Raw genomic sequence first — 13,167 nt, 5'->3', positions numbered from 1 at the left:
GTTGGAGTGGTGGGCGGAGGCCCTGCTCCAGGAGGTCTTGTGGAATGTGGTAAGAAAATAAATTTATTCTCGGAGCCATGGAAGTCAACTGGAGGGTATTAGGTAAGAAAGTATCCATGGACACTTTCAGAAGTTACCTCTGGCTGGGGTAAGGAGAAGAGAGAGGGCAGGGTGGGCGTGCGGGGCCATTAAGTCAGGGCAGGTGCGGATGCCGGCTGCCTGGACTCACTCGGCGCCCACAGTCCCATGGCTGAAGCAAGGGAAGCTGAGTCTCAGAGGCTTTGTAGCTATGACATGATGGAGCCAGGATTGAAATTCAGGACTTAGCCCTCCCAATAGCCATGTTTTGTAATGCTTTGTAATACTCATCACTACTATTTATTAAGTGCTCATGTAATCCTCATGATGTGGGCTGTAGGTACCACTGCGTCCATTTTACTGATGGGGAAGACTGACAGAGCAAAGCAAGGATTTGACCAGCATCAGGCTGGCCCCAGAGTCGGATCCTGGTTGATGGGAGAAAAGGAACTGCGTTACAAACCCAAAGCTGGGGAGGCCTTGTCTTCTCCCCCTCACTGCACATCTCTGGGTCCTCTGGGCATTTTCTGCCTCTTTGATCTGAGTGGGTTGAGCGATCCTGGAGCTCACAGGGCTACTGAGTACAGTCCACAGTGCCGGGGCCTTGGGCTCATGGCCACCATGCCCATTAGCTGTTAACAGGCTCCCTTGACACTCACTGATGGTGACCAGCTGCCACTACTCTTAACACCATTTGGCAGGAAGCTCCATCCCTTACCCCTGATCCCCACCCCAGAAATTTCACTCAATATCTCCAGATTCTCTGGTTTAGCTCAGGCCACTGTCACAGTCCTTCTACATGCCCATGTCAGAATGGCAGGGGAGAAATCCCTGTTCCTCTTAGTTCAACCCAAATAGATTTGGGGTTTTCCCAAAGAAATGTTTCTTATGAAATATATGGCTATCTTTATGCCAGTACCATACTGTCTTGATTGGTAATAAATTTGAAACAGGGAACTTTCAACTTCTTTTCCTTTGTCAAGATTGTTTTGGCATTTCCATAGGAATTTTAGGGTCAGCTTGTCAATTTCTGCCAAAAAGACAAAAAGATGGGATTTTAATAGAGATTACGTTGAATTTGTAGATCAACTGAAGACCTGCCATCTTAACAACATTGTCTTTTAAAACATGAAATATCGTTCCATTTATTTAGATCTTTAACTTCTTTTAACAATGTTTTGTAGTTATGTTGGTACAAGTTTTGTGCTTCTTTTATTAAATTTATTCGTAGTATTTTGTTATTTTTGATACAATCATGAATAGGATTGTTTTCTTAATTTCATTTTTATACTGTTCTTTGCTCATAGAAATAAAATTGGAGGGTGTTAAAGATTTTCTTTCTTTATTGAGGTATAATTGACACATAACACTATTAGTTTCAAGTATATGACATAATGATTTGATATTTGTATGTATTGCAAATAATCACCACAGTAAGTCTAGTTAACATCTGTCACCAGTCATAATTACAGAATTTTTTTCTTGTGATGAGAACTTTTAAGATTTTGTTAGCAATTTTCAAACATGCAACACAGTTATTAACTATAGTTGCCATTCTGAACATTGCATCCCCATGACTTATTCAATTTATAATTGGAAATTTGTATCTTTGACCACCTTTACCAACTTTGCCCACCCCTAATCTCCCTCCATCCCCCACCTCTGATAACCACCAATCTGTTCTCTGTATCTATGAGCTTGTTTTTTTTTATTCCACCTATCAGTGAGATCATAAGGTATCTGTCTATCTGACTTATTTCTTTTAGCATAATGCCCCCAAGGTCCATCCATATTGTTATAAATGTTGAGATTTCATTCTTTTTTTATAGCTAAGTAGTATTCCACTGTATTTTTTACCACCTTTTCCTTTATCCATTCATCTACCAAAGGACATTTAGGTTGTTTCCATATCTTGCCTGTTGTAAATGATGCAGCAATGAACATGGGCGTGCAGAGACCTCTTCAAGTCAGTGTTTTTGTTTTCTTTGGGTAAACACCCAGAAGTAGAAGTTTTGGATCATAAGGTAGTTCTATACTTAATTTTTGAGGACTGTCATACTGCTTCTACAGTGGCTGCACTAATTTACATTCCCACCAAGGTTTAAAAAAAAAAAACTAGATCTTCCAAAATTATTTCTTATTATTCAATTTCTAATGCAGTCTGTATTTATGAATATCTTTTTATTTAAGGTTTTTTATTGAGATTGAATTCATATAACAAGTAATTAACCCTTTTAAAGTGTACAGTTCAGTGGTATTTAATATATTCACATCAGCTCTCTCTAGTTTCAAAGTGAGCATACATTTTCATCACCTCATAAACACATCCCATACATTAAGCAGACACTCCCTATCTCCATACCACTTCCTTCCCTGGTAACCTCTAATCTGTCCCTGTGGGTTTGCCCACTCGACACAGATATTATACAAAGAGAACCAGACAATATGTGCCCCTTTGTGTCTCGTTTCTCTTACCTAGCATAATGTTTTCAAGGATCATCCCAGTTGTAAAATTTACCAGCATTTTGCTCCTTTTTATGGCTGAATAATCCTGTATTCCATTGTATGTATATACTGTACAATAATTTGTTTATTAATTTATCCATTAATGGATATTGGAGCTGTTTTCACCCTTTGCCTACTATGAATAATGCTGCTGTAAACAGTCATGTACAAGTTTTCTGTGTGGACATATGTTTTCATTTCTCCTGGGGCTATACCTAGGAGTGAACCTATTGGGTCACATGGTAACTCTATGTTTAACTTTTTGAGGGGCCGCCGAACTGTTTTCCACAGCTGTCTGTCTGATTCAACATCCTCACCAGCAGTGTACCAGGGCTCCTATTTTTCCATATCCTCATTAACGCTTGTCATCTTCTCCTCTCGATTTAAACCATCCTAGTGGGTGTAAAATGGTATCTCACTGTGGTTGTGAATTAATGAAAACAGGGAAAATTAATTAAATATGAAATTTTTAAATGAATTTCTTAATCCTTTTTTCTTCATCAGTCTAGCTAAATATTTGTCAATTTTGTCGATCTTTTCCAAGAACCAAGTTGTAGTTTTATTGATTTTATCCTTTTTTTTTCTATTTTCTATCTCATTTATCTCTATTGTTATCTTTATTATTTCCCTCCTTGGCTTAATTTGGGTTTAGTTTGCTTTCCTTTTTCTGGTTTCTTAAGGTGAAAATTTAGGTTACGGATCTGAAATCTTTCTTCTTTTCCAATACAGACATTTACAGCTACAGATTTTCCTCTAAGCACTGCTTTTGCTGTAGTCCATAGCTTTGATATGTTGTGGTTTTGCTTTGCTTCATCTTAAAGTATTTCTAAATTCCTCTAAATTTCTTCTTTAGCCCATTGGTGATTAAGGAGTGTGCTTTTGTATTTCTGCATATTTGTGAACTTACCAACATTTCTTCAGTTGTTAATTTCATTGTGGTTGGGGAGTAAACTTTGTATGATTTCAATCCTTTTAGGTTTATCAAGCCCTCTTCTATGGACTCATATATGGCCTATCCTGGAGAATATTCCACATGTACCTGAGAAAAATGTGTATTTTGCCCTTGTTGGATGGAGTCCTCTTTAGATATCTCTTAGGTCCAGTTGGTCCAGTGCTATTCAAATGTATTCCTGATCTTTTGGCCAGTTGTCCAGTCTGTTATTGAAGGCGGGATTGAAGGCTCCAACTGTTATTTTGAATTGTCTACTTTCAATTCCGTTAGTTTTATTCTTTGAAGCGTACATATTTGTGATCATTTTACCTTAATAGATTGGTCCTTAGATCATAAAGTGTTGTTCTTGTTTCCAGTAACAATTTTTGTCTTTAAAGTCTGTTCTGTCTCACACTTGATAGGTCCTCTGGTTCCGTCAGTAACTCTGCCTGGCATCTTTTTCTTTCCTTTCACCTTCAACCTTTTTGTGTCTTTGAATCTACAGTAAATTTCTTGTGAACATCATGTAGATGGATTCTCATGTTTTAAAATCAATTCTGCCAATTTCTGCCTTTTGACTGGGGTGTTTGCTCCATTTACACTCCATGTGGTTACCGACAAGGTAGGATTTATGTCTGCCATTTTGCTATTTTTTCCATATGTCTTCTTACGTTTTTTTATTCCTTTACTCCTTGATTCCTGCCTTCTTTTGTGTAAGATAGATATTTTCTAATGTATCTTTTAAATTCCCTGTTTCACTTAGACTACTTTTTTAGTTATTTTCTTAGTTGGTCACCCTGGAGATTACACTTAGCATCTTCACTTAATACACTTCAGATTAATACTAACTTAATTTTTAACAGCGTACGAAAACTTTGCAGGATAGCTCCATTCCCTCCCCGCTCCTTTGTACTATTGTTGTCATACAAGTTTTACCTTTGTGTGTTTATAAACCTGCCTGCGGTTTTCTGATTACTGCAGTTGCCTTTTGAGGACAGAGTTAAATACAACATAGAAAAGAATTACAAATAAAAATGTTCATACTGTCTTTCATAGTATCTACGTAGCTACCGCATGGTGTTCTTTATTCCTTTGTGTAGATTCAAGTCACCATCTAGTGTGGTCTCGTTCTGGCTTGCAGGCTTTCCTTTAGTGTTCCTGATAGGGCAGGTCTGCTAAGGACAAATTCTGTTTTTCTTTACTGGAGAGATCTTCATTTTTCCTTTGTTTTTGAAGGGAAGCACGGGATTTTAATTCATTCTCTTCCAAGCCTACTATAGCCTGGAGAAGTTGCCCAATAGGCAGATAACCCTGTCTGTATGTCCTTCCTCTGGGCTTAGATTTATCCTGCAGTCAGCACTGGGCAGAGAGTGGCAAGGAGGGAGGTGATGACCAGGGCAGAAGATCTCTGACCCAGGGAGGCTGTCCACCCAGTTAACTTGCAAAGATCCTTCCTAAATAGGAGGCTGGAATGTTAGTCTTCATCTATACTTAACCAGCTGTGTGACCTTGAACAGGTAATGTCACCTCTCTGTGCCTTAGTTTCCTCATATATAAAATGGAGATAACCATGATGTGGAGCTCAAAAGTGTTGGAGGACCGACTTGGGCATGTAAAGCCCTTGGGGCTGGTGTGAGCCCACAACACCAGCTCTTGGCTATTTTGCCAAATAGAACAACCTGTGGGGCAGGGGTGGAGCACGGAGGGAGGGAGGATTCAGTCAGTGACTGCGCTCTTCCCAGCTCCAGGCTCTTTAACGAATGTCACTGGCTTTTTCTACAGATGGCTACTAGGCTCATCAGAGACAGTCTGGATGCCAACAAGGACAACTACTGAGCCAGGACACAGAAGGAAGCCATCCCATGTTGTAAGCTTACACATGTGTCTAAGCCAATGGGCAAAACCCATACTGTCCCCTTGGATATTGCCTGGGCCTGGAGTGATTGTGATGGCAGTTGGCCAGGATGGGCCCCAGCAGTGACCTGGGCCTTCCCCGAGCCTCCTGTCTGTGGGGCAGCACCCTCTGGACCCCTCCGAAGGTGCAGGCCAGCCAGAGAAGGAAGGTGCCTGTGTGCCTCCCTGGCCTTGGCAGGAGTATGGAGAGCGCCTGCAGCACAGAGGGTCAAGCACCCTTCTCCTCTCTTCTGTGCTCCTGCCATTGTTCCTCCCAGCCCCAGGACACCTAAACCTACCGCATAGAGGTTTGCCTGCCTCCACTCTGCCACCACCTGCCTCATCCCCCTTTGTCCTCCTTCCATGGCCAGATACCTCTCCCCATCCCAACCCTATTCTGTCTTCTAGCTGCTTCTCCCCCCAAAACAAGCACGACAGCTGACATGTGCCTTAAGGAAGGTCATTTATTTCCAAGATATAGTTCCAAGACTATACTTTAAAGACAGGACTTTTCAGAAGCAGGAAATCTTAGTTGTCGCCTAAAGAGGTGTGTCAAGGACACAGTGGAAGGAGACATGCGGACATGGGACAGTAGACCTATCCAACACTGTTAACAACACTTTTTTAAATGAGCAAAACATCTTTAAAAATCCTTATAAATTCTTTATAATATGTTACACATTTAGAGACAATATTTACAATAAAAGGATGCAGGAGGGAGGACAGAGAAATCTACTTTGCAGCAAATCTTTGCATAAAACAAGAGGACTGATAGACTTGGCTTCAGAACCCTACCTGGGCTTGCCTGGAATAAGTGAGGGCATGTGGGGGAGGCCTGGTGATCTGAGGTCTATTTACAACGTGTGGTGAGAAGAGGGGTCTGAGGAGAAGAGGGGGCTGGGTCCCACCCATCCTGGAGGAACAGCCCAGCTCAGACCCCATAAATCAGTGTGTGTGTGTGTGTGTGTGTGTGTGTGTGTGTGTGTGTGTGTGTGAGAGAGAGAGAGAGAGAGAGAGAGAGAGAGAGAGAGAGAGAGACACCAGGGATGCTTTACTTTGCCCCCTCCTAAGGGGAAGAAGGTGGGGGTCTGTGTGCCTGAGCTGTGGAAGAAGCAGGCACAGCTGGAAGAATAAAAAGAGGGACAAGGGAGGCCTAGGAGGGGGAGCCCTGCACCCTTCCAAAACTGGCTGGGGAATGGGCAGCTCCCCATGGTTAATGCAGTCCCCTAGGTGGGGTGATTTAGAATTTGGTAAAAGGTTGGCGGGGGAGAAGCCCTGGTCAGTGTCTTATTCTTGCCTCTATGGAGTGGCCCCAACCCCCTTCTCTGGCTCTGCAAGCAACAGGGGCAGGACCCCTGGGTGTACCAAAGGCAGGGAGCCCTGGGAGTGGTGGGGGAAGGGACGAAGGGGACAGGAGTGGAGGAGCTGCTGCAGGTAACACCTTTGGACAGTGACTACACACACACACACACACACAACCCCCTTCCCCCCATGGGCACCACCGCCCTACATCTCCTCTCCCCAGACAGACATACACAACCTCCCCCCACACCTTAGCTAGGAGCTAAGGGGAGGCGGGTGGGCACAGGAAAGGAGCGAAAAGCCAGCATCACCCGGTGTCTTTTCTTTAGCCTCAGACTTGGGGGTTCCCTATCCACACACCATGGCAGACAAGGATCCCTAAGTGCAGACACAGGAAGGCCAGAAGGGCACACACGGTCACTCATCAGGGGAGAGACCCCCAGCAGCCCTGCACGGGGCTCCAGCAGCCTACACCCTCTCCTCTCCCTCTGTTTCTGGAGCCTCCCTCCCTCCCCTTCACACTGCCAGTTGCCCAGCCCCGGCCTTCTCCTCTACCCACCCCCCTACCAATTCCAGCATCCCAATCAGATACAGCCTGGAGGGCCTGATGCACCCCGGCGCGACACAGGAGGGGGCGCAAGCCAGAGGAGACGCCCGTTTGCGTGGGGGCGGAGGGGGGCCATCAGGCGGGGTGGGGCGGGGCTGGTCACAGACACTGATGGAGGCGGGAGGCGGCGGCGTGGCGCGGGGGCTGGCTCTGCAGGGCCCCGGGGTCCCTGGGCGCGGGCGGCAGCGAGGCCGCGGACGACGGGGCCCGCGCCTTGGTGGACTCCAGGCTGCTGAGCCCCGAGTCCTTGTTGTCACTGTGCGCCCGAGGACCCGCGGGCTCCGGGGGGCCCCCTCCGCCCAGCTCTTTCCACTCGTTGAAATTGAGGTCGGTCAGCGGGCTCTGCACCACCACCGTGTGGCGGCGCCAGCTGCTCCGGCGTCGCCGCGTCTCGGGCGATAGCGGCCGCCGCAGGCGCACGGCGAGCATGTCGTCGGCCGTGCCGCGGAGGCGCAGCCGCAGCGCCTCGAGGCGCGAGGGCCGCGAGCCGAGCGCCGCCGCCGCCGCCGCCGCCGGGGCCGCCGCGGGGCGCAGTGACTCCTGGCTGCTGGACGAGGCCGAGCCCGGCAGCTCGGCGGCCCCCCAGCCCGCGCCCGCGCCCTCGCCGTCGGGGCGGCCCCGGGACAGGCGGCGCCGCGCCAGCGTGTCGCAGGGCATGAGGCGGTGCGAGCTGAAGGAGGGCCGGCGCGCCGCGCGCCCCCCGGGCCCCGCGCCGCCCTCCGTGTCCGTCTCCACGTGGCTCAGCTCGCTGCGCTCGTCGTCCGCTTCGTCCCCCGCGCCCGCCCGCCGGCCCCCGGCGCCTGAGCACTCGCTGCGGTCCATGGTGGACAGGGTGGAGTAGCCCGAGACGATGGAGCGCGTGTCCGCGGCCGGCCGCTCCTCCGGCGCCGCCGGGGGGCTGAGGCGCCCGGGGGGCTCGGGGGCAGCGGCGCCCGGCGGCTGCCCCTCCGGCTGGTCCTGGCCCCCCGGCGTCGCCGAACCCGCCTCGGGCTTGTGCGCCTCCTGCTCCGAGTCGTCGTCGGTGCTGCTGCCCAGCCCCCGCGCCTCCCGCCGCTTCTTCCGCTTGCGGTTGACCGCGGAGATGAAGGAGATCGCCAGCATCTCCCGGGCGTACGGCTCCTTCTTGGGGGCCCACGAGCCCTGGGCAGGAGACAGGTCAGTGTGCAGGAGGCGCCCAGACTTGCACCAGCGCTGCGCTTTCCCCCAAGTTCCCACCCACACCTCACACACCACAGCACCTACTCTCAGCAGGTCCAAGCCCAGGCCAGCACCCCCACAGGCTCATAAATCGTTTCTCCTGGACGGCTGTCCAAGCTAGAGGCTACCCCCGAGGGCCCTCTTCCATCCTGAAGCCTCCTCGGCAACTCTTCCGGTCTTAATTCAGACTCAGCTCTTTCCTGAGGGGCTGGTCTCTCGCCTGGGCCTCAACTACCATTCCATTCTCCATGTCCAGCATTAGAGAAATTCATTCAGACATAGCTCTGGTAATGACAGTCTCCCAACAGAGAATATAACACTTGACAGTTGGAAACCATTTCACAGAAGTATCCCAGGTTATAATCGCCAGAACCTGGCAGGGACCTTTCTCTGATCACAGCCCCTTTCCCCTGCCCCTCCACTTACTCTAGCCTGGGAAACCTGCCTCTCCAGGGCAACAAGCCCAAGACCACTTGCCCTTCCCACCGCACCTACAACATGCAGTTCAGCCATCCCACCAGCGCCCCACCTGGCAAGCCCCCAGCCCAGGATCAATCCAGTGGCCAGCTGTGCTGCTAACCCTACGGAGCTAAGGGATCACTGCTAACGTAACACAACCACTGGTTTGGATGGAAACCACTCCCAAACTATTTCCAACTGGAGTTGAGCAACTTCCTGCCGCCATGCTCACTGCTAAGCCCAGTGGGTGTTTTTTTGGTCCTGGCCTGCCCATCACTGCCTCCACCAGCCTGCTTTTAATCCTCCCTTTCTTCTGTCTCCTGGGGGGCTCTTTTCCCCACCTTCCCGCTTACAAAACCGTGTTTCCAGGGTTCTGTCTCAGCCCCTACCCTCTCTCTCTCTCTTCATGTTCCCTGGGAACATCCCTGCTCCCAAGGCCTCCCCATCCAACACCCAACTATCTCTTGAACTCCAGAACTCTTCTTCCAGCTGTAAATTCCTCTCTACCAAGACATCTGCAGGTCTGAAACTCACTACCTGGAAGCACGTCATGCTCCGACCCCTGCCCCAAACTGCCTGCATTCCTGTCTCCCCACCTGACCATGATTCTCTAACTCTCGCCTCCTCCCTCCCCATCCTCCTGAATGACTCCCAAAGGCAGCCCCCATCGCCCTCCGTTCAGGCCCTTGCTCTACCTTTTCTGGGCCTGTCCACCCCCTCCTAGTAGGACTCCCTGCCTCCACCCAGGCCTCATCCCAATCCCTTCTCCTCCAGAGCAATCAATCCTTCAAAGGCAAGGCAGGACTCTGCAGGATCCTGCCCCTGCCAGGACAAAGCACAGACACAGGGCCCTGCCCAGCCTGCTCCCAGCTTTCCCAGCATGCAGCCTTCCCTGCCCTGACCCCAGCCACAATGCAGCCTTCACACTGGCAACGCTGATCTACGAGCCCTTCGCACCATAGGACTTACACTTAAACCTTGGCAGCGCTTAGTGCCCGGCCTCATGTGCTGGATGAGCTGTCACTCCTCCTATTTGTCCCAGCTCAAACATGGCATCCTCTGCACAGCACCCTCCCAGCTCTCCCTTTGGCTGAGCTGGGAGATCCCTTCTCTGTCCCCACAGCCCTTTGAAAATTCATCTATGCTAGCTCTTCTCACATCAGAATAACTTTGTTACCATATCATCTATATCAAATGGAGTTCCACTAGAGCAAGGTCTGTGGCTTATCTGTGCTTGCATCCATGACTCCTAGCATGGTGCCTGGCACATGATAGGTGCTTAATAAATGGTATGTGAATGAACAAATGGGTGAATGGAGTCCCCTCAACATAGGAAGCCTTTTAGAAGCAGATGCTGGGACTGGATCCCCTGCTGGGCTGGAATGACCCTTTTCACAGGCTGCCTCCTGTTTTGGCCACAGTGCAATAATGCCTGGAGATTCAGAGAGGCCTCATGTGGCTCCCGCATCCTACATACTTTTTCTCACATCAGTTAGTTCTGAGAAAGTCAGAGGTGTTAGGAATTCAGGATTTACAGGCATGTGGCTCCTGGGCCATGGCTGCCCACACTGCACTAATCCAGAAGGCACCCCCTGGAGCTGTGCAAAATAGCAGCACTTCTGTGATCAACCTGAGGCACAAAGTGGCCAGTGCCACCTTCTTTACTGGCCAGTGCTCTCTGAGAGACTTGAGAGGCCCCTGGGATCATCTGATCAAACTACCCTCTCATCCTGGCTAGTTACAGAAACAGTGAGGTCAGAATGGACACTTCCAGGAATATAGTGGTCAGCAGATTCACATAAAGGTCAAGAGGTCAGTCCAGGAGAGGCTACAGGAAACCAGGAGGCTAGCAGGAGCAATGGTGCAAGCGACATGGGCTAGATTCAGGTTGCTCTATGTGCTCCCTGCCATGGCAATCTTTTGATGGCATGAGCTCCCCGTCACCAGAGGTATGCAGGCAGGGGCTCTGCAGAGAGGCTGCAGGGGTCTCTGCACCAGACCAGAGCAGCCTTCCTTCCTTCTGTCTAGGACCTTCATCTGACACACAGTGAGCACCTGCTCAGTGTCAGGCACATTGGGCTCACAGGGACCTGGCTGGTTGCCTGGAGACCCAGACAGAAATGAGCCCAGTTCAGCCAGCCAAGGCTTAGCTCATTTCACCCACTCTATGCACAGAACTGTGTCTCCCCTAAATCCATATGTTGAAGCCCCCACCCCCCTATATGATGGTATTTGGTGATGTATTAGGACTTAGAAGAGAACATGAGGGTGGAGCTCCTATTGTGCCATTAGTGCTCTCGAATGAAGAGCCGCCAGAGAGCTCTCTCGCGCTCTCACGCTGCTGTATGTGGACGCAGTGAGAAGGCAGTCACTGCAGGCCAGGAAGAGGGCTCCTGCCAGAAAGTGGCCATGCTCACACCTTGATCTTGGACTATCAGCCTCCAGCACTGTGAGAAAATAGACTTCTGTGGGTTAAGCCACCCCCCTGTCCATGGTATTTTGTTATGGCAGCCCATGGTAACTAAGACACGGCGACCATCCCCTGCCGTCAAGCTCTAATCTAACAGCTGCACAGGGTCCACCTGGGGCAGGCACCACTGCCTGCTGGGCTCTGCCTCAGAGGGCAGGCTCTGGAGTGCGCACACTGCTAGCTGGCTGTGAGAGCTGCTTGCAGCTTTGGGTTCATTGATTTCTTTTATTACTTCCTCCTTTCTGCTTGCTTTGGGCTCTCCAAAGACCTTAAAGAATACTTACTGTATCAGACATATTTGTTAACCCCATTTATGGAGATAAGTATTATCCATCATTTACAGATGGGGAAGCTGAGGATCAGAAAGAGCTTAAAGTAACTTGCCAGTGTCCCAGAGTGACTAAGCGGTGAGGCCAGGACTCAGATGCAAGACTGTCTGTGCTTCTTGCCTCTGGGAACACTTCTCAGCCCCCCAACTCCCAAGCCATATCCATCTACTACAAGTGTCTTCTCAGCCATCAACTTTCCTCAGGGTCCAGCCATAATGCTCCCAATTCCCTTGACCAAAAGTCTGAGTGGGCTAAGTGGGCTGGCCTGTGAGGGGATAAGGCCTTTGGAATTGCCTTGGCGCTTACCTTGGGCTTGGCTGAACTACAGGTGGTAGCATCTGTTAGCGAGAGACAGAAAGAAAAATTCAAGTTGGATTGGAGCAAGCAAAGGCTGAGTCTTGTGAACACAATTCCCTCTCCTCAAAGGCTTCAGAAACTAGGGAGTTCAGAAACCCAGAATCTCCCAGGTCCTGGGAGTGCGATGGGCCTCTGATGTCATTCCCTCTGGCATGGGATGGAGCAGAGAATGATGTCAGTCACCACTTCCTTTAGAGGCAGGAAGTGACATCAGGCTGTCTGCCACTGGACCCTCATTTGCCCAGGGTTAAGGGCAAGGGGGGCTTTTCCTTGGGCCCAGTTCTCCCCTCCCCTTCTATCCCTGTTACTCTGAAGCACTGGAGAGAAAATGCAAAAGTCAGAGGAAGTCCACGAAGCCACAACACAGCAAAGCACAGATGCTCTGGAGAAATGGAGACCACACAGTGCATAGAGAGGTGGGTGCCCTACATTCCCCCCTCCCCACTGCTTCCAGGACATGAGAAGGAAGAGGGGCCATGTGAACGATCACGTACAGGGGTACACATGAAGTGTGTGGGACACAGAAGGCGGAGCGGGCTGGCGATGAAGCCTTGAGAGGTTCCACCTTCAGACCTGAGGTCCACTTGCCCTGAGGGGGCAAGGCCCCTGTTTATAACCAGAGTTATGAGGGAGAATAAAATCATTACATCAACGGGACTCAGCTCCCACTCCCGGATGTCACTGGGTGGAAGAAGGAACCCGAAACAAGTCCTGGCAGTGTCTTCTCCAGGACTGGGGAGGGAGCAGGCTGACCCAGGGACCTCCTAGGTCCAACGCTGCAGTGGGCAGGTGTGGTTAATCCACACTCTCTGGCAAGCAAGTTAGATGCCTCGTCCCCAGCCCTCCCCTGCACACGGTGAGAAGAGCAGATGGGTTCACCACACAGTGACACACACGGGGCAGGGGAGCGGCAGCAGATGATTAGAAGAGACGGGGGGCTCCTGTTGGCCATCCCCACCCTCCCATATCCTCTGACTCCCTCCTGCACCCTGCCTCTTGCACCTAGGGGTGCTGTGGTATGCTTCCGTGAGAGACAGGA

General features: G+C 50.1%; 1 protein-coding gene across 7 annotated transcripts in view; it reads right to left on the bottom strand.

Annotated features, from left to right (window-relative positions):
* Window positions 1–5,853: 5,853 nt before the first annotated feature.
* Window positions 5,854–13,167, bottom strand: part of ARHGAP23 (Rho GTPase activating protein 23) — a 76,652-nt gene continuing 69,338 nt past the window's right edge. For 6 of the 7 annotated variants that reach the window (XM_036990860.2, XM_036990859.2, XM_073235505.1 and 3 more), the window contains 2 exons: window positions 12,078–12,109; window positions 5,854–8,456 (listed from right to left, as the gene is read on the bottom strand). In XM_036990860.2, coding sequence (XP_036846755.2) covers window positions 7,416–8,456; window positions 12,078–12,109 — 1,073 coding nt within the window. In that variant the 3' untranslated portion in view covers window positions 5,854–7,415. The remainder of the gene's footprint in view (window positions 8,457–12,077; window positions 12,110–13,167) is intronic. The other variant, XM_073235504.1, reaches the window with a different exon arrangement.

The sequence above is a fragment of the Manis javanica genome, chromosome 4 (genome assembly GCF_040802235.1).
Source record: "Manis javanica isolate MJ-LG chromosome 4, MJ_LKY, whole genome shotgun sequence".
NCBI classification, from domain to species: domain Eukaryota; kingdom Metazoa; phylum Chordata; class Mammalia; order Pholidota; family Manidae; genus Manis; species Manis javanica.
The sequence above is the reverse complement of the archived record's forward strand: the minus strand, read 5'-3'. Positions and strand labels throughout refer to the sequence as shown.